We start from the raw sequence: 27,759 nt of genomic DNA, 5'->3' as shown, positions 1-27,759 counted from the left end.
ATGAATCTCTCTGAAATTGTAATACAAGGTTCCATACTACAAGGAAAATGATGGGATTGAGTTGAGGGGTTATTGCTTAAAAAGGGGGTTTCAATAAGGTTTTTTTTAAGGGGGGGGGGGTGGATTTTTTAAGGGATTCCTTTTTTTCAAAATTTTTCGAAATTCGAATTTTGAAAAATTTCAAGAAGAAGCCTTCAATTGCACAGTATTGTACAGTAGATTTGTTAGATCTCTGGCCACATTTATTTTGTGACAAAAACCTTTATTATGACAAAAATTCGATCACAATCCAAACTCAGACAGTATCAAGCTTGAATATTGTGACCAAATTTGCTCCAACCGTTCAGGGTTGGACCACTGCGGTCGTATAAGCCCCCTTTTTGGGAAAAAAACCTGCTTGCTTATAAAGGGAATCACCGAAGCTTGACTGGAGCGAGGCCCCTCTTATGCAGTCAGCGGGCCCCCACTTATGAAAATTACTGGATCCGCCACTGGATGTTGCCATCAAAACTGTGTCACTTAATAATTTGTCTCCGGGTATATTGTTATGCAATCTGTAACTTTACTACAATGGTTCTTTTATGGTTGCCATGGTAAGGGTTGTTTTGTTTTAAGGGGACAATAATTTGATGGGGGTTTTTGGGGGGGGGGGGAGTTGACGAATAGATCTAATCATTTTGATCTGTTGCTACGCAAGTTTATATTTTACTACAGCAAAGCTTCATTTTTACTTTTTTATACGCCCGTCAAAATTTTGACGGGACGTATTATGTTATACGAATGTCCGGTGTCCGTCCGTCTGTCCGTCTGTCCGGCGTAATCATGTCGCGCCGTAACTTGAGAACGACTTATCCAAATTTCACGAAACTTATTGTAGTTGTTTCTTATGATAGTCAAATGATCTGTATACTTTTCGGTCAAAATAAGATTAAAACTTTTTGAGTTACGGCACTTTGTAACTAAAATAGGGGTGTGTTTTTTTTCACATGTCGCACAGCATATCAAAAACAATTTTTGATTATTGCTTAAAACTTTACACACTTCTTAGTTATATTAATTTTAAGATCTGTATACTTTTTGGTGATGATTCAAAATTTCATTTTTGAGTTATTGAGTATTTTGTAAAAAAGGGGGAGGGGATTTTTACATGTCGCGCCGTATCTCAAAAACGATTTATGATTATTGCTTAAAACTTTACACACTTTTTGTTATATTAATCTTAAGATCTGTATACTTTTTGGTGATGATTTAAAATTTCGTTTTTCAGTTATTTAGTATTTTGTAAAAAAGGGGGAGGGTGTTTTTACATGTCACGCCGTATCTCAAAATCAATTTATGATTATTGCTTGAAACTTTACACACTTCTTTGTTATATTGATCTTAAGATCTGTATACTTTTTGGTGATAATTTAAAATTTCATTTTTCAGTTATTTAGTATTTTGTAAAAAAGGGGGAGAGTATTTTTACATCCATGTCACGCCGTATCTCAAAATCAATTTATGATTATTGATTAAAACTTTACATACTTCTTTGTAACATTAATCTTAAGATCTGTATACTTTTTGGTTTTGATTAAAAATTTTATTTTAGTGATATTTAGTTTTTTTGGGTTCATATGTCCCTCTGTATCTCAAAAACAATATATGGTTATTGCTTAAAACTTTCTCAAAAAATATTTATGATTATTGCATTAAACTATCACACAAGACGACAGGCGTATCATGCGCTCATGGCGCAGCTGTTTATTTTAATTTGTACACAATTTAGTTCCTGCATTTTAAGTTTCAGAGAGTTAATTTTCCTCATGCTCTGGGCATGTTGGGCAAAATAATTTCTTTCAAGTCTTATCAGCCTATAGTAAAGTTTTAAAAAATCAATTTAAAAGAATTGGTTGTCATATTTGTTTTAGCCCACTTTGCTATATTCATAAATTTTTATCCGTTATCATTGTCCGTTAACTTATCTAAAATTGTAAAAACTGTTTTCCTCTGCATACTAACGAGCTTAATTATTTTACCAAACTAGGGAACAAGAAATCTTCATACATTTTGTCATAGGGATACATAGATTGAACATTTTTTTATCTAAATGGATCCACAGAACTCTGTGTCTCACCTGCAGTTGCTGCTGTTAGTGTAAAAGTGTGATGTGTAAAAGTGAGTATGTTTATCAGTAAAATACAGAATTTAAAAAATAATATATGTGCATGTATCATACTCCATCCATGAACTATGGATAATTAAAACAATGTTATAGCAATATATAAAAAATATTCATAGATCTAATTTTAAGGGTTAACTTATTATAGCTCTTCATCTTTTATATACGCTTTGGATTTTAAATATTTTGGCCACGAGCATCACTGAAGAGACAAGTGTTGTCGAAATGCGCATCTGGTGCAGAAAAATTGCTACCGTTAATGTTATTATTAAATTTTTTATCTTGTTCTAGTTTATCATGGAGACTGGAATGATAAATTATAAATCACAAAAAATCCTTAATCTCACCATTGCACATGTCAGAAATGCTAAATATATGGACTCATCTATAAATTCCTTAATAATAACCCTGATTGGTAAGATTACCGTACAATGTAGTATTTGGTGATTATTTAAGAAAATTGTACCCTGAATTTTATTTTTAGATTTCAGCAACAGAATGAAGAATTCCAAGAGTCTAATACGGTTTATTAAACAAGATTTTATCATTGAATCAACATCCTACAAGAATATATAACATACAAATAAGTAATTATGTGCAGGGAAGAACATTTTAAGAAACATACAGTGGTGTATTTTTAAAGAGACCGAAAGAAACTGTAATAACTTGCCATGAGTGTATATTTTCCAAACCAGAAGCTCGTTCATAATAATATACAATTTAAATTAAAATTATTGTATGAACATAACAGATAAAGTCTCAAAAGAGAAAATTTAGTTTTAAATGAAACATTTAAGTACAAAACATTGAAAAAGTCCTTTCCATGTTGTGGGATATGTAGAACGTTTATGCTTTCACCATTCATGTAGCTCGATATAGAGGAATGGGTCCCTCCCCCCCCCAAAAAAAAAAAAACCCGCATTCGTATCCGACAGCAATCAATCGATAAAAAACACCAAACAAAAATTAAAAGGGAAACATACCATCGACACTTGATACATGTAGCATGCTCTGCATGGTGAATGAAAACTAAATCAACAAAGATTTTTTTTATGTTTTTTTGACATGAGACAAGCAATGAGAAGGTTCCTACCTTGGTACAGGCGTTTGAATAAATTATTTTTAGAATATAAAGTTGATGAATGGATTAGAAAAAAATCTTTCGTTCTGTCTTTTTCAAGTAAGACCCTTTTCCCTGAGTAATTTGTTTCAAAGTTGATCAACAAATACAACTAAAATCCAGGATGCGAGTCATCGATGTACATGACTTTGCTTGTCTTCTTGCTTTATTGTCGTGCATGTGACATGCGAAAGATACAGATAACAATCCTACGGCGTTAGCTATTTGTATTGAGCTTGATATTTTATATGGTAATTGACTTTAACTGGAGGCTTCATACCTTGTGGCTTATACATGTATAAACGAAAGTCTGTATTATGTCTGTTGGCCTTGACCTCATTTTCATTGTCAAGCAACTGCTTGAAAACAAATTTCTATTTTTATTATGTTAATTTCTCACTAACCTATTAATGAACTACCGAATTGGACTATTTACCGGGTTTGTAATAACATGAGCAACAGGATGGGTGCTACATTTATGGGCGTTTTTCAATAAAAACGTATTTTCTTGTCCTAGCCACTTTAAAAAAAATGTGATTGATCTTTGCAAGTAATTTTTGGTGCAGTCAGTACATTGAATTAGATTTAACATTTTTAAGCAAAGAAACAGTTTATTTTTAGAGGGATTGATAAGATATTGACTCCTGAATGGTCCAAAACAACCAAAATGGCATGTCCCTGGACCGACTGTTCAACATTCATACTCTTAAATATCGTAAAAAAATGAAGAAATTAATGTTTTTTTTACTTTACATAAGTTCTTTAATAATTCAAAAGTATGTTCAGAGCCAACATAATCTAATAAACAGCTTTCAATATAGGTTTTTTAATTTCAGAAGGTGTGTCCCTCAAAAATTGTCCACTACGAAACGAAGTCATTAAAATTTGCCAATAAACAGTTTTATAAAATCAATGTATTTTTTGTTTGCAAGAGATATAAACATTAGGGTCTTACAAAAGAAGTGATGCTTTTATAACGGCAATTAAATTGTTGGTAAGAAAAATTGAGCACATCAAATGGGCCAGAGTGATACCGTATTTTTGATAATGTCCCCTACGAAACGGGTCAAATCTCCTTCAGTATCTGGTTTTAAAATTATGAAAAAAATATCAGTGTACAGCTTGATAAATGCTTTGATGAATACAATCAGTCTTGTTACTACTGCAATATAGGGATTGTGGGGAAAAAATAAAGCATGCGAATACGTCCCTTACGAAACGGTCCCCTACGAAACAAGTATGGGAGAAAAACGTTTCGTAGTGGACACTACCACTACCATGTAGTCTTTTTTTAATCTTTTTTCAATTATATTCGTGCAAAACAAATAACAAGGGTTAGTTTCATGTAATTTTTATTATGTTTTTATTAACATATAATAGGGTTGATGTCAACTACGAAACTTTTTGTCCATTACGAAACGGTTTTGTCCACTACGTAACATGAGTTGAACCTTCATATGTGAAGTACTGTTTAATCTTTATCGATAAAAATGATTTTCTAATTCAGAAAAAAAATGATATTTTTTAGTATTTAAAGTAAACAAACTGGAATGTCTATAGGAAACATTTAAAATTGCAAAGAATATGTGTGTTTAGAAGAAGTTTCGTAGGGGACAAAAGTCCCCTACGAAACAGTACACAAATTATGAAAATAATATCATTTTAAAGAATATTCAAGATTGCACTTTTTGTTTACAAACAGGTCTATTATAGAGGTATTCAAAATAACTCTTGAAATTAAATTTTAGACAAGTTGATTTTCCATTCTTTTTAGGTCTGGAATGTACGCTTTTATTGAAAAACGCCCTTATATGTGGAACAGGATCCTTCAGGAGCACCCGAGATCAGACCCATGGCGGGATTCGTGTTGCTTAGTCATTAGTCATTAGTTTTCTATGTGTCTTGTGAACTATTATTTGTCTAATTTGCACAGGTCATTCATTAGTCAATGTTAAATTTAGATTTTTTGTCTATTTCTTTTAGCAATACTAGTAGATAAAACTAGATATAGTGTATGAAATGATTTTATGATTTAAATGTCTTGTCTAGCAGGGGTCATCTGACGAGTCACCTTGACTTTATTTTTTCATGGTTCATTGGTCAATATGTAATTTTCATTGTTTTGGCTGTTTCTTGTATGAGATAAGCAATAGAAAAACTATATTACGTGTGTATAATGATTGTCAGCTATACATGTCTTCTGACTTAAATTGGTTTATCTCACATTGACTTCATTTTCATGGATCTTTGACAATGTGTGATGTATGTGACACCTGTACTAAAACTCTTTCCTTGGTCTATCAGCATAAAATAATCGTGAATATAAAAGCAGGCGAAACGTTTCAGCTTGAGCATTCTCGTTGCATCTTATAAGTTGTATTTGTCTGAGACATTATTGGTTAGAGCTTACAGGACTGACTTTAATTGTTGAGGACCAAGAAATTTGAACAACAAGAAAGAAATAAAGAAAGGTTGTATAAAACATGCTCACGACAAAAAAAAAGTCATATTTACTTTCTATAATATTATCTACAATATGTTCAGTTACTGTTAAATACTTGTGAAGACTCGATTCGTGTCCATTTCCAATTAAAAAAAATCATGTGATAGATCGATTCACTTTGGGTTCATAGGTAGAAAATTTGTCTGTAGTTTAGATCTTTTACACTAACCGTGATTTTGAAAGTGCTTTAGGTCAAGGACAAAAAAAATCATTTTATTGCAATTGAAAACCCTTTTACTTGTAACGTAAAAGATGAAGAAAACCGAATAAGACTCCAATTAGTAATAGACTGAAATATCTTTTGTAGAAGTGTTACTGTTTTGTGGAGATTTAACTAACATTTCTTTTCATATTTAGAATTATGTATTTTAATTGGATTCTGCCTTACTACCCTAAAAATTAGTCCAGCTTTTCATTCAAAATCTACTGCTGTCAAAATTCTTATGCTATATTAAAACCACACAAAGAACAATACGAAGTAAAAGTTTTATTTTCTTGCCGTTGAATAGAAAATATCAGTGTTGGTAAAAATAAGGAATGTTGTTATAATTTTCAATGATACAACTATAATAATTCACCAAAGTTTTAGGTAGATATACGCAATTGTAGTCGACGGTACGACCTTCATAGAGTGAGTAAAAGTCGCTATAAAAGGTTTAAACATGTGAAATATGAATATGAAACAATTCATATCAGAATATTAACTGCCTAATGTACATGTATAACAAAACAATTTACAAACAACAAATATTACCGAAATGAACCAATCACAACCACTAGACTACAGGTTCCTGACTTGATCCAAGGTTAATGTTATAAAAATATCTTGAAACGTTTGCTTATTCTTTTAAATTAATTTTAAATTATTACTGATAACAAACTGTCATGGTATCAAAAGAATCTTTTCTATCTATAGGAGAAACGTGAACTATATTAAAGACGTCAATGCATTCCAAGTGCTACAAGAAAGTATGAAAGAGCAACAGTTTTAATATAGACGACTGCATATATATAATCTACATATTTAGTTCTATCAATAAAACAAGGACATGTGGTATGCCTCCCAACTAACAACAACAGAACAAGGATACTATATAAATAACCATAATGTTCAACGTCAGACGTCGACAAAATCGGTTTAACCCGCCATATTTATATGCACCTCTGTCCCAAGTCGGACAAAGTCATGTTATAGATATGTCTTTGTGTAGTTATACATTTAGTTTGATGAACGATATTCTGACATTGTGCTTTACATCTAGATGACATCTATTTTTTTTTCTCGGAGCTATTCAGAACTTCTTGTATGGTGCTGACTGCTTAATATTGAAAAACTGTATTAGTGACCCATGTCTGATAGTTTTGTATTTGTTGTCATAAAGTTCATCAAAAGAATCCTCTTTAATGTATTAATGTGTTGAAATGAAGAAATACATATAGCCATGGAGTTTTAAAATAAAATTCTTGTTTTTATCCCAAACCAACTTATGATATTTGTTGATGATTAATTTTTATTGATTGTTGATTGCTTTATGTCCAGTGGCAAATATTTCATGATGGTTCTGGACGAGAACAAGTTAATAATAAATACAACAGGTACTAATACAACAGGTACTAGTAGGTCTTGTAATAATAGAGGCCCATCCCGATCATGATCAGGGGGAATTTCGACTTCCACTGGAAAAAAAGGTATATAAGTAAGGGACAGAAATTGTGCCATGCAACAAGAAGAGTTGTTGTAAGGGTTCTTAACGTGCAGAGATCTTGTCACTCTCTTTACTCGAGGCATTGGATTAAACCTCGATATATGCATTCTGACAGGACGTAGCTGCAAACTTGATACATCTTTCACAGTCAGACGGACGCCCCACTTTAACAAGCTTTTTACTGCCGGTCGGAACAGGACCAAGTGAGCATATTTCTATTCCCAACTCACCCTTGGGGCTTATGATATTTGTGATAGGGCCCCTTGTGATAGCATAATCGAGTTTTTTTTTTATTAGGTCTTGAATTTGACTACAACTTTCTGTACTTAAAAATGATTGAATTTTCAGTACTGAAAAATGACTAAAATTTTCAGTACTGAAAAATGACTATAATTTTCAGTACTGAAAAATGACTGAAATTTTCAGTACTGAAAAATGACTGAAATTTTCAGTACTGAAAAATGACTGAAATTTTCAGTACTGAAAAATGGCTGAAATTTTCAGTACTGAAAAATGACTGTAATTTTCAGTACTGTAATCAACTTTTTCCCAACATTACTGAAAATGATATAAAAATTAATGTACTGAAAAGTGATGTTTCCTAAAAGTACTGTTTATATAGCGGCATTTAATGTACTGATTAGTAATGTTTCCTAAAAGTACTGTTTATATAGCGGCATTTAATGTACTGATTAGTAATGTTTCCTAAAAGTACTGTTTTATAGCGGCATTTAATGTACATGTAAACGCTAGTCAAATTGTTGGTAGTGTACAAATAACGTTAACGTTTCTAAAGGATAAAGATGCCGTCCAGGAACAAAAAAAAAAGAAATGTTCTTTTTGTCGTTAAAGCAAGGACTATATACAAAATGGGAAAAAATAACTGTATTTCCATACTCAATGACATATGTAAACACTCTAGTGTTGTGAAGGCATGGCAATAGTCCATAATCGAATTCCTGTTATCGACCCTGTAATTAGAGATCCCTTTTTTAGTTGTCTCCCTTATGAAGGACATTAATTTTTATTTACAATGGAAAGCTAGCAGAACAGAAGGAGCAAATTTACCAGTGCATAGTTTCAATAATCTTTAAGGTTTTCAAATCTTTTAATTGCATTAATTTGTTGTTTAGCTAAAACCTTTTGACATCAGAAATTATTTTTCATAAAACATTAGTTAAACAACCGATACATCACTTTCAATTCATCATACTTTAAAATGTTGTCCAGTAAAGAACCAGTCTACGGTTGACAAAGGAAAGTAATTTGTTTATAAAGTGTGTAATAACAGAATCAAATCGGTAATTGCCCAATAGATATTGAAAACATAAATATGCACTTTTTGCCGCCAAGCAATGCATCAAGATAAAAAATCATGATAACTACATGCGTCAATTAATCTATATTGATCATTTGGCAGTCGCATATTTTGGTGAAATTTTATCTAAAGGTCATGGCAGGAAATTTTAATGTTGAAAATATTTGTTCAGGTTTGGTTTTTTTTTGTTTTTTTTTTTGTTTTTTTTTTTGTTTTTTTTTTGTTTTTTTTTTTTGTTTTTTTTTTGTTTTTTTTTTGTTTTTTTTTTGTTTTTTTTTTTTTTATCTAAAATCAGATTCATTGCACTATTGCTGTTATAATGAATACCATGTCTACAGCATTTGACAGGGCACCCCTGTAGTGTTAGTTTTACTGAACAAACAGGGAGATTGTTCAGTAAATTAATAATAATAATAAAAGGTTAGATTTACATGTAACAATATTATGTATACAGATTACTACAGAAATTAATTTCCGGAAAAAATTACATTCGTGAACCGCTTTGACTCTGTACATATGCTAGTTGACCTGGTCATGACCTATTGATCAAGGATCACACGATGGAGACAAAATTAACAGTCGAATCAGTTTGTTATATATTAATTATGTAGGTGTACATACTTGGTTGCGAATTGAAGTACATTATATAAGTTTATTTATTTATGAATATGTGATATATTACATGAAGGATGCTTCAAGAACAGTAGGGGTTAAATCTTTTATCACTGTCGCTGATCATGATCATGACGAAGTCCACAGCACGTGGTTTTAAGATTAAATAATATTGAGACACATGTATTGCTGCATAAATATAGCATATAACATATATGCAAGAATAATAATTATATGTACAAGCTTACTTCTTTCAAAATTTTACCATGTTTACCACCTGAAAGTGTCGAAATATTTAAGTAGTTCAAAACATCTTTTTTGAACAGGGCATACACATACAAATTTGTAGTTTTATAATTTGAACTGTAGGTGCACTTGTGGATAGAAAATATGATGAGTGTCACCAACAGATTTATATCCTAATAATTAATATCACTGATTTTATATCCTACAATGAGATTTCTGTAGTTTAGGATATGATGACCTATGTTAACTTTATTTAATAGTATTTTGATCTTTTCCCAAAAAGTTTTAAAGTAATGACATTCTAGAAAAAAATGTTTACAATCTTCTGTTACATTACATAAGTCACATTTACTGTCTTCTTTTATCTTCCATTGAAAAAGCAGTTGTTTACAAGGAAGGATAATGTTCAGGTTTGTAACTAGTTTCGATAAATGAAATTTGCTAAAGAAAAAATAATATTCCATATTTTTGTAATTAGAAAAACAAAACTTGAGATTAGAACACGGTGTTGATGGCTGTATACCTATTATGGTTTTGTTTGTGACGCATTGTTATAAATATAATGGAAATTGATACGACTGTCATACAAGTTAGAGATTTAGCGCTATAAAACAAGGTTCAATTCACCATTTTCTACACTTGAGAATGTCTGTACCAAGGCAGGAATATGACAGTTGTTGTCCATTCGTTTAATGTGTTTACCATTTGATTAGGGACTTTTCGTTTTCAATTTTCCCCGGAGTTCAGTATTTTAGTTATTTAAGTTTTTTCATAGACAAATGATTGTCAGGTATTATTAAATATGTTAATTTTTATGTTTTAAAGAAGACAAAGTGTTGAGGTAATTCATATTACTGACGTATGTGTTCATTCAGTGACTAAATTGAAAAAAATGTGTATTTTCGTTACTAAATGGAAAAATAATTCAATACGATTATATTACTTCTCATAACCACTTCTATTATCATTGCTGATTTTCCTCAAGAATTAAGTTAAAATATAAATATCATGCTGAAAGCCATAGGATTTAGGCAGTGTTTGGCAGTATATTCACTAAACACGTACTGCTGCACATGATAGAGATAATAAAAATCATCCTAAATCGTAACCTTTGTTGTGAGATTTCTGGTTCGGACAGCGTTTCTTTTTTTTTATCGCAGTGCAGATAGTTCTCATTAATATAAACCTGAGTTTGAGAAGCACATGTGTTAAATGTAAGTATAATTTAACACTAACATTTATACAAACTATAAATCATCATCAAATATAGAAGTGTATTGGTATTAACTCACATGTTATGAAATAACATTCAAAAGAATACGCGTACTATCAACATTTTCCGAAACAAGATGACAGAAGCATTGCATCTACATTTTGTATATTGACCTAGGCAATATTTGAGTATCAAAAATATTAGTTTAAACCCTATGTTGTTGCTTTCTCTTATTTTTGTTATGTCAATATTCTTCATAAGGTACATGTACAAATGGCAATAATAAGAACCATTATCACATTTTAATCATTCCTAAACTATGTCAATGAATTGAAATAAGTTCGATTTAGATAAAGTGTCATGCGACCTTTATACCTATTAGTACAATAATAAATCTACGATACAGAAAGTTTTAACATACTTACATGGAAGTCAAAATTGTCTAAAAATGTCGTTTTGCAGGCAACTTTTTGTTCTGAAACATCGAAACATTAAACAATCCAGATATTTAGATTTGCAAAACAAGAGTCCTTCCCAACACGTTAAATAAGTACTTCTGTTCAGACATATCATTTTTAATCCAATACCGTTCAGTCGCTTTTTGTATAAGTAAGTATTTATTGTTTACACATGTATATAGATGTGTAACTGTGTGCAAAAAAAATGAAAAGGTCGTAATTGATAAGGACAGGACCTTTTTTGGGACCTTGGGATTTCATGATTTTAAGTCCAGGATTTCGGAATCCGTACCCCACCGACCACTCACCCTACCCCCTTGATAGCAATTTAAATGTCTGATCTGTTCTGATGGCAACACAGTTTACTTCATAAAAGTTTATGCACCACTTATTTATTTATTTTTCAGTTTCTTACAGTCTCAATAGCTATAGATTCAAATCCAAATAAGGAACATATACCGTAGACAAATAGACAAAAAGGAAAAGGACGATCTATAAAATGTATTTTTCCACATGGTACAGGCTGTCTTTTTCACACTATGATATTCACATAAATTATTTCATTCCATATATTATGGTAAAAGGAAAACAGTTGCATATAAATATATTCAAATGATGGTCTTATTTTGTTATCGATCTTGATTATTTACAGGCGCAACTAGAGAATGATTTTATTGTGGATTTTTGTTGTCAATCTTGTACGTTGTAATGCTGTGGTAGAAAATTATCCATGTGCGTTTATACCAAATGACTCAATGAAATGTTTAGAGTATTGGACATTAAAAGAAATGAATCACAATTGTACTGATGTAAAAGATATTTTAATGTTTACTGGTTTGATAAAGAAAGTCGACGGAGAACAACAAATTAGTGTTCGTGCTAGTTCGGAATCTTTGGTAAGTTACAGTTTGCAACGAAGAATTATATGCAGATTCATAATCCTCTGTGTTGATCATTTTAATTAATAATGTATCTATATGTTTATTTATTCATTTATTTAATAATTTTGTACGTTTATTACCCTCCGTAAACACAGCCTCCAAACTCTTTACTGGAATAAGCTTCATCAGGAACGCTCAAACCGAAATGTTTGAAAATGTAGGATGTATTAGAACTGAAGAAGATATATAACCAAAAAGGTCCTAACGTTCATAGCCGTATTAATGTAAGGTCAACTTTACCTGATTTGAAACCTTAGTTTTCTTTATAACTCGATCAATTTAACAGAGAAGTATGTCATTAATCGTATTAATAAAGTACTGAATTCTGTGATAATAATACTGTTGGATTGAGGTATGTATCGACCCCGTGCTGTAAAAAATTACAAAACGAATAGGTGTGTGAAATGTTAACTTTTGATATGTTTTTTTTTGTAAATTTCGTCGAATGTGGAAACGTCCGGTGTGACACGAAAATGCCTGTGTGTATTTACATCAATATGGATCTATTCTTTTAAAGATGTTTTTAGTAAAAATAAATGATAGAACATAATTTTCACACTTATTATTCAGAACATAGGATATGCACAAAATTGAGAATTTCTCATAATATACAGATATGAAGATTTCAAATGTACAAATGTAACGATAGCTGAACGATAGATACACATTGATCCGATATCGATTCTGATGTGTGCAAACGTTTTTTTTTTTTTTAAATATTCATTTAAAACATTATCAAGTCAACACGCGTACCAATATTGATAAAACAATTAACAAAAGTGTCCTCCATAATCAAAATACTAATTTATCCCGAAATGTTCACTAAAGGTTTCGACAAAGTTTTAATTCCCTTAAACTACCCATGGTTGGTTTTTCATGTGTTGGGATAGTGTTACTCAGTCTTTAGTTTTCTATGTCATGTTTGCATAATGTCGTTAGGCATTTGTCGTCTTTTGTTTGGTTTTGTTTTCATTATGGCATTGATAGCTCTTTTTCGATTCGTGAGTTTTCATGTCTATTTGGTACATTTCGCTTTACTTTTACATGGTTTTGAACAAATTGTCTGGGTTTTTTTAACAATGAAAGACAATAAAACGATTTTGAAAACCATATTCAAGTTAGCATGTTGGGCTTCGGAGGCCAAGTAGTCTAAGAGAGTCTACTACTGCAATCACAGCGTGTCAACACTGAGGCTGTGAGTTCGAATCCTGCTCGTGCGGGTGCGCTCGACTCCAATCCTAATTGACTAGGATTGCAAATTTTTCTATCGAAGCTCAGTGGTTTTCTCGGCACTCTGGCTTCCTCCATCAATAAAAACTTGCCGTCACGAAATAGCACAAAAGTGGCGCTTCAAAGCAGCGGCAAAACACCAACTATCAATCAAGCAAGCAAGTTATCAAGAAATCAAGAATATGCAAACTAGTTTCCTGACTCAAATGTTTACTTGATTTACAGAACTTTGATGTTAAAACGCAAATATGGGTACGACGGAAAGATGGCTTCTGTGAAAACAACTGTTGCGGTAAGCAAAAGTAAACAGCAAAAAAAAATATATAAAATGTGTCGATTAACAGAATTCGGTTTTTGTCTTTAGGTTTTGTCTATTACCAACCAGTGTAAAAAAAAGAAAGTGATAATTTTCCTACTATCTATATATAATGCATAAACGCATCTTAGATACAAGGATTAAACTTGTATTTACTCTATACGCCTCGTTTCGTCTACAAAAGACTCATCAGTGACGCTCGAATCCGAAAAAGTCAAAAAAAATCCAAATAAAGTACAAACATATGTATGAAATCAGAAAACATATACTTTTATAATAAATTCAGTGTCATTCATATTTGTATTAAACATTCAATGTTTTAATTGTTGATTTAATCCAAAGATACTGACCATCAATACATAAAGTATAAATTGGCAGTACAAATGACAAAACAAGAGGTGGGGAAAATTACACACCCCAGCTGTATTCTACTTTTACATTTGCAGGTGTAAATGTGAAAGAGAAGAGGTTTTTGCTTGATGGTATGATTATATAATAACAGTTGTCAAACTTAAACATAATATAACGGGCGTAGTAAACTTTAATTTTTTATTCTGAACTACATAAAATAGCTTCGTGTTTTGTAAAGCATTTATTTTACTTGAAAAATATTTCATATCATATATTTTGTGTCGAATATTCTTAAATGATTCTATTCCCACAAAGCAAAGTCATCTATTGGCGTTATGAACATGCTTTCTTCCATATACATTGTTTGAAAATTGAAAATAAGACACCAACTGTAAAAGAGGGACGAAAGATACCAGGGGACCGTCATTAACATTGTTCATGGTAAGCATTCTTTTATAAAACATTGTTCATGGTAAGCTTCCTTTTATAAAATCTTTTAAAACTTACAAAATATTATATCCATAGGTGGTTTGGCTTGAATTACTCAATTTTGTCTGCATGGTGGACATTGTGAAGATGGCAACTGTGTTTGTAAACCCCAGTACTACGGTCCACATTGTGGAAAATGTAAGTCAAATTCAAATTTAATATTTCATGCAAATATAGAATAACAAGGATAATTATATACAAATATACATACAGGCGGCTGCTGCTTTCCTTATGTTTACATGTATTAATCAACATAATAACGGGAATAAGGAGCAATTATCATTACACAGGAACAACTTCTAATTCAATCAGATGGAGAAATTATTGGAAAATCGTAACAATGGAGAGTTGAAACTCGTATGCATAGGTTATGAACCAACGGTTTATTTCTCTCTAGATATTGATATCTCTACTGAAATCGAAAATTATCAACTGTGTACCGAAAAGAGTATATAGTCCGGTCGTCAAAATGATTGACTAAATATCATCACCATTTGCCTGCAAAATTGCCTTTTCAAATACATGATTAGTATATTCAGCCAGCGTTATTATTTACAGTGATCACGAGTTTTCCTATGTTTTAATTTTAAAGTTATTGTTTTTATTACATTTATAATGAATCTTTTTAATGGGATTAATGCAGAAAAAAGTAGTGAACTATATCTTTTTCTACACAATCACAATTTGCTTTGATGCGATTTCATCGAGAAAGACTTAACAACAACTATTGTTGTATGACGTCAAAGAAATGAAAATAATTTTCAAACTGAGAAATCAATTTAATTCATTTGAACCAATCTAATAAAAATGTTCAATTAACACAAAACAAATAAACTAACATCATTATCTCACATAATTATAACTTTAACAAATACTCACCATCTGCATAAGAGATGTATATTTCACTGAACTAGTAAACACATTTGTTTAGGGGCCAGCTGAAGGATGCATCTGGATGCGGGAGTTTCTCGCTGCATTAGAGACCTATTGGTGACCTTCGGCTGTTGTCTGCTCTATGGTCTGGTTGTTGTCTCTTTGACACATTCCCCATTTCCATTTTCCATTTTATATCTATATGAATATTTTATACTTCTTTTATTTTCTTGAGGGGATCCATGTCACAACAAGGTGTGTCACAATGGTGGATTTTGTGTGTATGGATTTTGTGTTTTTGGAAAAAATACAGGTAACGTATTATATAATTACTATCATGAGAATTATGGTTCATTACATTTATTTGATGTTTTATCTGCAAGTATACATATTTTTCAATTTTGTGTAATTTTTTCACTCTTGATCTTTGAATTCTGTTTGTTTGTTCTTTTGTCCATCACTAGCGTTCCTGTTGCGTTAAAACGTCTAATTTAATACCTTATAGTTGTATGCATGATATCTGTTCTCTTTAATAAATATCAACTAAGTTTATATCGTGTTTTAGATGATACATGTGCTGGTATAATTTGTAAAAATGGAGGATCTTGTAATGCCGGACATTGCTCTTGTACAACTGGATTTTCAGGTGATCAGTGTCAAAACTGTAAGTAAATGTTCGAAAGTGATATAAATCGATTGAGAGAAAACAAATCCAGGTCACAACCTAAAACCGAGGGAAACACATCAACTATAATAGCAAAACACATCAACTATATTAGCTAAACACATCAACTAAAATAGGAAAACAACGATTCAACAGAAACACTGAAGTGTAACAAAAAACAAACGACGATGCAACTCACATAAAAACGAACTGCAAGTTAATAACTGCCATTTTCCTGACTTTTAAGAAAAAATGGCAGGTTGATCCCAGTAATTGATCCAAAAAAAAAGTTACAAAAATGACTATCGAGCATATGTCTTGCGTCTTTCATGAACAATATTTTTCTTTTTTTGTATCACGATAGGGTGTGGTTCATGATTTCTTTCCCAAAAAATAAATATTTTATCATGATAAATATATCCTCATATGAATATATAACAAAATCTGCAAATGAGTTTTGTTTTAATAAGTGAAGCATAAGTTGTTATTCCGAAAATGAAAATCGATGACATTAAAACTAAATGTATCTTGTTTATCATACTCAAAGCATGTATGGACGCATAAACATATAGTGAGTATAAGCCATTATTCAGAAGACGAATATCGACACATTTGACTTTTATTCTGTCTTTCCCTGCTGAATTCAGATTTGCACATCCGTTTGTTAATTTCTACCATATTGTTTCAATTCCCAAAATCATTTTTAATTGATACATAGAGAAAAATAAAGAACAAGATGGATGTGGTATAAAAGCAAATGTGAAAACTATCCACAATCCAACTAATCCCAAATGGGTATAAGTAATAATAGGCAACTGTATAAAAAAACAGAATAGTGTATAGTCGGATTTAAAAGACCCCAAAATGAAAAATGTGAAACAATTAAACTGAGAAAACAAACGGACATATTTATAAAAGATCTTTTAAGGAAGTATGACAGACATCAGATGTAAACTTGTTCCGATCTCAGATCAACATCATCTTCCGTCGACCATAAAATTCATATTTTCTTTTTTTTTATTTTTCATTTCATTTTATTTTGATTTTCAATTCAAGTTTGTGATGGTTGTGTGCTTAAAATAATTTATATAATATATTTATTATCATTGTTTGATTTTGTTCAATGTAGTTTTTATATGATAAAATGACATGGCAGGCGGACACTCAATGAATTGGTAATGAGTCATACTAATGTATACAATACAATGGTTGCAGATGCAAGTGCTTTTATATAGTTTTATCTATGTTTCATATACTGGTATTCATACAATAATACTTATATTCATATTTTTACACACACAAAAAAAACACAAAACAAAGAACATACAAAAAAACAAAATAACTTAAACCAAAACATATTATTGTTTTATCAGACGATCCTTGTCATGGTGTTTCATGCACAAGAGGAGGATATTGTTTATATGGAGTTTGCTATTGTCACCCTAATAATCAGTGGGAGATATGTGAAAGTGAGTACAATAATCTATATCAGAGTTATATATATATATATTGGAACTATCTGTTTTGAGAGGTGCATCTAGTTCTAACAAATCGGTGACAAAAATAACCTGATTATATGAATGCATTATACATTAAAATAGTTTCAGAATATTGTTATGATATGAGTAAAATAAAATAATTCCCAATAAGCTACGCCAATAAAATGGTGAACGACTAAGCACTTGATGAATGCAACTCTATAACAACTCTCTATCTCTCCAATTTATAATTATTTATAATGCCCAAGTATCTATATCATGCATACTAGGTGCATGACATTTGCACTTTAAAGAATGATATACCATGAAGAAAATAAGGGAAATTATAAATGATGGTGGACAAAAGCAAGTGTAAACAAAACGGACATCAAAACATAGATACGTGCATACTATATGCATTAAAAAATTCACAAGAAACAATAAAATAATCTTTAGCAGTATCAACCTTTGAAAGAACAAATTTAAGTCCGCGATTTCGGCACGACCAATATTGAATTTGCGACACTTTATCATTCATCGTTATTGGTTTAGCGCATCAGAATATGTGTAGGAGGCTTAATATTTTTTTTTATATATAATTAAAAGAATTCATATCAGTATTGCGTAATAACATGTATTTGATACAATTAGCGACAAAAGGAACGCATATTCGATTTTATTTGCAGTAATGTTGTTGGTCCATTACAGTGTATGAAAATTGCGAAACAAATTCACCGGAAAAAAAAACAATGGTCTTATTTAAACTACACTAATGGACCGAAAACAAATATGTGTACGAACAAGTATAAGAAAAATTACCGAATTCCAAGGTAAATTCATCAAGAGGTTCCAAAATTAAAACACTGACATTTCAATTGGCAATGTCCCCTTTATTAGAATCAGTTTAAAGAGAGAGATAAGGGTGACAACAGATACAGTTTAGTCTGCCCCATATCTTGACTTACATCTAGAAATTGACATTGATGGTCAGTTAAAAACAAAACTTTGCGACAAAAGAGATGATTTCAGCTTCCCAATTGGGAACTTTTCTTTTCAATGTAGCAGCAGCGCCTGCATACGGAGTATAAATCTACCAATTGATACAATATTAGCGGACTTGTATTTCCTATCATGATATCCAAGATAGGTGGTTGCTGCTCACAATGAAGCTATTTAAACAAGAGTACGAAATGGTGAAGTTAAAATCATCAATTCGTAAATTTTAGAGACGCCATCACGAGTTTGTTGGCCGTTATGGAATAACCGTTTCACAGATGATATCTGATACGTTCCTTATGTCGAAACTTCCATTCACTTTCCTTTTTACCACGAATCTGACCTACCGAATAAGACCATTTACCGGGTTCGTAATATCATGAGCAACACGACGAATGCCACATGTGAAGCAGGATTTTCTTACCCTTCTAACTTGAGATCACCCCATTTTTGTGTTAGAGTTTGTATTGCTTATTCTTTTGTTTTCTATGTTGTGTATTTTGTACTATTATTTGTCTGTTTCTATTTTTATTTTTTAGCCATGGCGTTGTCAGTTTATTTTCGATTTCCGAGTTTGACTGTCCCTCTGGTATCCTTCGCCCCTTTTATAAAGTAATACTATACAATTTAAGCATTTTTGTGCGGTCGATACAATGATATACTGAACTGAAAGAAGTATGTTGACTGAGGACGAAGTTTACTAACTGTAACATTCATATGATAACGAAATAACCAACAAACGAAACAAATATTTAAAGCAAATAACCAAAAACTAAACGAATATATCTATCTTTGACCAGATGATCCTTGCCATAATGTGTCATGCATGAAAGGCGGATACTGCGTAAAAGGAGTCTGCTACTGTCCGAATAATAACCAGTGGTTACCATGTGAACGTGAGTGGAATAATCTATATCAGAATTATACATGTAATAAATATTTATCTTTGAGTTAAAATCGCTTTTATTTCTCCGTGAAAGAAACAAATGAAAACATAATGAAATTAAAAGATTTCAAGCAATTTTAATTTCATTAGTGAAATTAAAAATTAAATACGATATCATGTCAGAAAGGAAGAGTAGTTGCATGAAATATGCTTTCAAGAAAGCAAAAAACGCCATGAGGGCAATAAGGAAAATTACAAATGATGATGGATAAACAATAACTTGTTTAATTGAATGAATTTGGTGTGCATAACATGTTTCACACAAAACAGAATACAATTTAATCATCTTCAACCTTATAATTATCAAATTTAACACATTTGATTTGAATGACAAAATATAAAATCTCTGTCACTCTGTCAGCATTCTTAACTAATTACAAATATATAGCCAACAATCTTAATTGTTTTATAAAAAGGAAAAAATACTGTTCATTTTGTAAAGCTGTTAAAACAGTATTCTTTACTATCTCTGTTTATGTTAATATCAATCAAAGGTACCAAGCTTAAAATTTGATACACCAGACGCGTGTTTCGTCTACATAAGACTCATTAGTGACGCTAGCCGTGGTGTTGTAGTAAGTACATCAGTCTACTAACACAAACTTTCCTAATTAGATCCCAGCTCCGGGGAAGAATTTCAGGGACTGAATTTTTGCCTATCCCTTGACACCATTTGCGAGTATGGTCGCGATGATAGTCCGTCGGAAGGGAACGATAAATGACTGACCCGTGTTAAGAGAGAGCCATATCTCTTGCACGTGAAATACACCCTTTTTTATTTCAATAAAAGAGCTGGCTAATGCCACTTCAAGGCAGCACTCGCACAATCAAAGTGGAAAGGAATTAATATAAGTTGCAATAACTTGTTTCCCATTCTACTATAAATAATATGTTTTAAATATCAGTGACGCTTAAATAAATAAAAAGTTAAACATCCAAAAAAGTATTAATTTGAAGAGCATTGAGGACATACAAACCCTAACGTTGTGCCAAAAACGACAAAGGTAAATCTATACCTGGGATAATAAATACTTAGTATTTCAATTAGTTCATAGTTTTGCAAATTTTTTTTTATAAAATTACCATATACTGTGGATTCAATAATATTCGTTGGATACCAATTTACGTGTATTTCGTGGGAACAGGGGAACCACGAATTTAAATGTTCAACGAAATACAGATTTTCTAAAGAATTGTATGCAGAATTTGCCAAAACAACGAATTTACATATTCACGAATATGCAAGTTTTCATCAATCCACAAAAATTGGTACCCAGGAAAATAAATGAATCCACAGTAATTCATGTTCACGTCAACAACAAAGTACTGACTACTTGACTGGTGATACACTCGGGGACGAAACGTCCACCAGCAGTGGCATCGACCTAGTGGTATAAATTGGTATCAAAGGTACCAGGCTTATAGTTTAATTGACAACAGAAGGTTCACATTGGAATGTTTCACTCAGGTTTAATCCTCACAACCTGTATGGAAAAGTATTAACAAAAATACACTCGATTTGAAAAAAAGCAACAAAATGAACGGAACACAACAGTCATATTCCTGACTTGGTACACACATTTTATGTAGACGATGGTTGGTTAAACCTGGATTTTTAAGTCCAACTGGTTAGGTTAACCCGTGTCTATGTGAAATTTTGAAATCAACTTACCAATAGTTATATGTGGTCAGGAATTTCGTTACAATCATTTCTTAATTCCTCGTTAAATGTACATACATAGGTATTGTTTCGAAGCTTTACAATACTTAAATACGGGCCATCATATCCTTATTTCTATGTTTTCCACGAAAACCACCTACCGAATGACACTGATCACTGGATTAATACTTTTATGTACAACACGACGGGTCCAACATACCAAGATCTACTTACCCTTCCAAAGCATACGATATCACCGACGAGTTTGGTTGGGATAGTTTTGCTAAGTCTATGTTACTTTTTGTATACTGGTGGTTTTTTTTTATATCTTTTAGTCTGTTGATTTTTTTTTTATTGATTGAATTAGATATGTCTAACTTGTTTCAACAACAATCCTATATTGTTGCTTACTAGTGTTCCTATATTGAAATCATATTGAGTAACACTGAGATTCTCGTCGATTTTTTGTTAGGTTTGTTATGCATTTATTCTGTTTACAGTTTGAAGATTTGTTTTAAACTCTTAATGTATATTGCATTGGTTCTTTTTATTATTTTAACCATTTGTCAGTAGGTAATGACTCATTCGAAATGTGACACTCACGTAGTTAGTGCCATAGTACTGAAATTGCAAGATACGAAATAAACTTCCCTGAAAATGCTTATGATAAAACTATGTATCATATGCATTATAATACAATACTTGAATCCATTTCAAAAGAGCAAACACGAGTAATGATAACCCTTAAGTAAACGTTTTTATAAACGGTATACTTGTAGAATGAGTATCTCACTATTTTCTCTTTTTTTTAAACAGATTGTTTACCGAATCAATGCAGTGGACATGGAAAATGTATAAACCTTCAAATCGGATTCTCTTGTACATGTGATACGGGTTATACCGGAATAACATGTAATACTGGTATGTTGATAAAATATATCAATACATAACGCGGCGCATTTCGTCTAAATAACACGCATATGTTATAAAGTAATAGTTCGCTATCCTTACTTTTACAGATTTTTCGTGTGGTTGATGGATTTTGTGTCATGAATTGATAACCCTTTTTCTCTGTGAGTTCACTAATATTCGAATCAATTTTTTTTTTTTATTCTGAAAAAACCAAATGCATTGTGAAGTTAATCAAATGTCTATATATTTCATGTGTAAACTATTTCTTTTATCTTGCAGTTGTTGATCGTAAGTATTGTGAGTTGATGGTTGTAAGTAAAGACGACAAAAATAATTTTGAGAACAAGATAAAAAAAATTGCAATTTAAGATTAAAAATGTTCTCATGTCAATAATATGGAATACCGTTTCAAAATTACCAAAACGAGTATCAAACATTTAAACACAATGAACAAAAATAAATAAAGGCAAACAACAAAGCGAGAACAAACAAACGTTTAAATCCCACTACATTTTATGTACATGAAAAAATGTAAACTGACCAATTCGAACCTCGTCAAAATTAAGACATTAATTTAAGATGCAACAAACGCGTGAGCAGATTCAATCTGTCATTCCCGGTAAAGAAATTATTGACTTATAAAGGTAACAGATAAATAATGTATATTTAGAAGTTTGAATTTGAATTGAATTGAATAATAACTGCGAAATGTTCAAAATATGGGACTTAGAAATGTCATTGACAACGAGATGTGAAAGAGATAGAGAAGCAAATGATATTACATGGGACATTCGAATCTAAACTGAGAAGTGTTAACTTGGAACTGTAAAAAGTTCAATTTGTAATGACAAGTTTAAACAACCTAATTTCACTAGTATTTCGTACTGGTGTATATCTAACAGATCTTTAGGTAACAATTCAATTTGATTTAACAGTTCCTTATTCTATTCTTAAAGATTGTCACCCTGATCCGTGTAATAGAAATGGACATTGTACAAACAGTCCATCTGGATTTTCATGTTTCTGTCAAAATGGATATACAGGATCAACATGCAATAAAGGTATATATATATATTTAATTAAAATATGCCTTAGTGGAAATTTGGTTCTTTTTTATCTTATTATTTCTTTGCTTTTGACCACAAGAAGTTTTGCGAATATGGTCTTGAAAAACGATTATAGACCGTCGGAAGGGGATAATAAATGGCTGGCCCGTGTTAAGAAAGAGCAATATCTCTTGAACGTAAAAGACACCCTTGTAGATTTCGAAAAAGAGCAGGCTAATGCCGCTACAATGCAGCACTCGCACCCTTAAATTGGGAAAGGATTAAAATAAGTTGCAATAACTTGTTTCTCAACCCCCTCTAAATAAATATGTTTAAACTAGGTTTGCAACATTGAATAGTCTGTAGGTTTGCTATACTGTCCTACATATTCTTATTATAGTTACGCCGTGTTATTGCAAATTAACTTCTTCACTTAAACAATACGGGAGCTATATTCCGAAACTGGACCTGATATCAGTGGGTAAATCCATATGCGGTCAAGTTTTACTTAAGAGATGTTATAGTCTAGCAAAATGTTCGTTCTGCATATTTGTATTTTAAAAAAGGGTGTTTTTAAATTTACTGTTTGCAAAAGTATAAATTATTCTAAATAATAGGGATGTTCTGGTAACTAACAGAAAACCCTGGCCGTTTTTGGCACAACTTTTTTTATCTTTTGGTCCTCGATGCTGTTCGACTTTGTGCTTGTTTCGGCTTTCAAACTTTTGTATCTGGGCGTCACTAGTAGATCTTGTGTGGACAAAATGCACTTCTGGTGTATTAAAATTTTAAACTGGTTGCCTTTTGTTGGCTGTTGTTCGTGTGTTTCTTTGTCAATTGTGTTCTCCAATTTATTTATATTGTAGTCCTGTGGTGTTCAGTTGTTATTTTGATGTTATATTTCACATGGCTATAAAAGATGGAGATTTTGCATGCCACAAAACCAGGTTCAACCCACCATTTTGTCCTTTAAAAATGTCCTGTACCAAGTCAGGAATATGGCCATTGTTATATTATAGTTTGTTTCTGTGTGTGTTACATTTTAGCGTTGCGTCGTTTGTTTTCTCTTATTTTTGAGTGTAAATTCAAATTGCGATAAGACGTGTCACGGTACTTGTCTATTCCAAATTCATGTATTTGGTTTTGATGTTATATTTGTTATTCTCGTGGGATTTTGTCTAATGCTGGGTCTGTTTCTGTGTGTGTTACATTGTAGTGTTGTGTCGTTGTTCTCTTATATTTAATGCGTTTCCCTCAGTTTTAGTTTGTTACCCCGATTTTGTTTATTGTCCATGGATTTATGAGTTTGAACAGCGGTATACTACTGTTGCCTTTATTTTATACCACTATGTATAAACATTATTAAGTATTTTAAAAGTATCGTATTTTATGCTTTGATTTTGTTTCCTTTAGTGTTTTCTGTTGTTCTGTTGTTTTTTGTTATTTGATTTGTTGTTAGTGTTGATAATGATTTTTATCTGTGCGCCAATTTATTGGTGTTTTTGGCAGCTTATATGACGACTTAGCTTTGTTTTTTATTTATTATTTCAGTTATTGATTGTGAGTATTAATCTTGTTTCGATCTGCAATAAAGAACAATCTTTTAATACAATGTATAAACTTCAAACTTATATCACTATCCATATATTCATGATTCGAAATGTCGGATGTATACGTGCAATTACATACAGAAACTTCATCTACACTCAGCTTGACGTTACAATCGACGCTAACATTTAACAGGACGCTTACGCTATGAATAAATACATGAATGTTATAGAGATTCTAAAAAAAATACTAAACATAGTGGTAAAAAATAAAATTATACCTTTTTAATACAAAACGTATGAATAATTTGCATGAACGGAACATGATACCAGGTTGATATTGTAAATTTTGAAGGAGAAACTTTCAATTACATCCTGGAAAGAACCAAAGTTGTCAACAACAAAAAAAGAATTGAAAAATGCGAACGTAAAAGTAATGTATCAAGAATATATACTATGTAAAATTATGTAATTTTGCCTAAACGTAGATGATTATAAATATACTAATGGTGAAATTAAACCTTTCGTTTTCTAATTAACAGACTGTCACCCTGATCCATGTTTAGGACAAGGAACTTGTTTGAATAGTCCATCAGGTTATACGTGTCATTGTAATAAAGGATATGCAGGAAAGCAATGCAATACAGGTTAGACTGTTTCTTCACTCTATTGTACTTTCGGTTATTGTTTCACGTAAAAAATAACTACTAAAAAATTGACAGAAAATAATATTCATTTAGGATTGTTAAAAGTCATGCTTGTTCTTTAAATGTTCGAAACAAAGTTATCAAAGGTACCAGGATTTCGTTTCGTTTCGTCTACATAAGACTCATCAGTGACGCTCAGGTAAAAATAGTTATAAAGCCAAACAAGTACAAACTTGAAGAGCATTTAAGACCCAAAATTCCAAAATGTTGCGCCAAATACGGCTAAGGTAATCTATTCCTGGGATTAAAAAAGTCATTAGTTTTGGAAAAATTCAAAGTTTTGTTAACAGGAGATTTATAAAAATGACCATATAGTTGATATCCATGTCAACACCGAAATGCTGAATACTGGGCTGGTGATACCATCGGGGACGAAACGTCCATCAGCAGTGGCATCGACCCAGTGGTGTAAAAAATTATCAAAGGTACCAGGATTATAATTTAATACGGCAGACGCGCGTTTCGTCTATATAAGACTCATCAGTGACGCTCAGATCAAAAACGTTATAAAGCCAAACAAGTACAAGTTGAAGAGCATTGAGGATCCATCATTCCAAAATGTTGTGCCAAATACGGAAAAAGTAATTTATTCCTAGATAAGAAAATCCGCAGTTTTTCGAAAAATTCAAAGTTTGTCATGTCAACACTGAAGTGCTCACTATTGGGCTGGTGATACCCTCGGGGACGAAACGTCCACCAGCAGTGGCATCGACCCAGTGGTGTAAAAGGTTATCAAAGGTACCAGGATCATAATTTAATACGCCAGACGCGCGTTTCGTCTACATTAGACCATAAGTGACGCTCAGATAAAAAAGTTATAAAGCCAAACAAGTACAAAGTTGAAGAGCATTTTAGACCCAAAATTCCAAAATGTTGTGCCAAATACGGCTAAGGTAATCTATTCCTGGGATGAAACAATCCCTAGTTTTTCGAACCTACTGAAAGTGTGTACCACATGGTACTGCGATTAAAAATATAATTGGTATAGCATAGTTTGGTAGACATGATTCCAATACGTACTGTATTTATTTATTTATTGTGTTTCCCTGCAGCAATACATCGCCTGTTATATTTTTTCAACTTTGAAAGACACTATTTAGGGTATAAACCGATGAATTCAAAAATGTCTTACCCAAGTTATTAAGTTTTACAATAACATTATATATGAATAACGTGATCACCAATTAGCAAAAAATGTTATAACATAGCAAGTATTATATGTTCAAGTGCTTTTACCTGTTTTGATGCTTATTTTTTTTATTACAGTTGCCAATCGTAAGTACATTTTGCTCTTTCGACTGTGTCACATCTTTTTCACATCTTATGTATAACACCTATTTTACCTAATATTTACATTACAAAACGACGACTGCCACTAGTGAAGTAGGATCTGCTCACCCTTCCGGATCCTGCAATCTCCCCAGGTTTTTGTGGGTTTCGTGTTGCTCAGGTTTTTGTGGGTTTCGTGTTGCTCAGGTTGTAGTTTTCTATGTTATTTGCGTACTGTTGTTTGTCTCTTTGATTTGTTTTCGTTTTTTGCCATGGCGTTATCAGTTCAATTTCACTTATGAATTTGAAGGTTCCTTAAGTATATTTTGTCTATATTTTAATATTTCATTATATGTTCGAACTTCAAGTTGAATACTGGAAGGACAAGACAATGTTATTGTATTTTAAGTACGCCTTATTCATCAATACCATGTTTATTCAGAAAACATTTTTTTTCAATTTTGATATTGAAAAAGAGGGACCAAAGATACCAAAGGGAGAGTCAAACTATACACCTCAGACATGCGTCAGTAATAACAATAATGTAAGAAACGAGTATTTGTATAAGTGATTCCCAAACAGATATTAAAATAAGCATTGTTCAACTGGATTATTATGAACTTTATATTACTACTTTTATTGTTTCAGATTGTTTACCAGATCCTTGCAAGGGTCATGGAAGCTGTTATGACGGCAAACAAGGTTACTTTTGCAATTGCCATGCTGGCTACACAGGACAAAATTGTGAACGCAGTAAGTTGAGTGAAGAACAGTACTAAATAGATATATATATTTAACAACTCGAGGTGTATTGTGTTGTTCAATTGAATTAGAAAAACTCACTAATTTATACAGAGACGAAGTATTTAGAGGGATCTAAGCAACGAGCTACACTGATAATACTTATAAAGTCTGGCGTATCAAATTGCAAGCCGGGTATCGTTTCTTTTAGCGCAATTATCTTTTTGTTTTAAATATTTGTTTTGTTTGACATCTC

General features: G+C 31.7%; 1 protein-coding gene across 1 annotated transcript; it reads left to right on the top strand.

The window, feature by feature from the left end:
• Positions 1–11,985: 11,985 nt before the first annotated feature.
• Positions 11,986–22,202, top strand: LOC139502305 (uncharacterized). Its single transcript, XM_071291737.1, has 9 exons — positions 11,986–12,233; positions 13,734–13,800; positions 14,271–14,306; positions 14,701–14,802; positions 15,773–15,850; positions 16,103–16,201; positions 17,575–17,670; positions 19,476–19,571; positions 22,098–22,202. Exons 1-4 carry the CDS (start codon positions 12,003–12,005, stop codon positions 14,712–14,714), a joined length of 348 nt encoding a protein of 115 aa, XP_071147838.1. The 5' UTR covers positions 11,986–12,002; the 3' UTR covers positions 14,715–14,802; positions 15,773–15,850; positions 16,103–16,201; positions 17,575–17,670; positions 19,476–19,571; positions 22,098–22,202.
• Positions 22,203–27,759: the final 5,557 nt, after the last annotated feature.

Source organism: Mytilus edulis, chromosome 13 (genome assembly GCF_963676685.1).
Source record: "Mytilus edulis chromosome 13, xbMytEdul2.2, whole genome shotgun sequence".
Classification (NCBI taxonomy): domain Eukaryota; kingdom Metazoa; phylum Mollusca; class Bivalvia; order Mytilida; family Mytilidae; genus Mytilus; species Mytilus edulis.
Note: the sequence above shows the minus strand (reverse complement) of the source record. Positions and strands in the feature narration are given on the sequence as shown.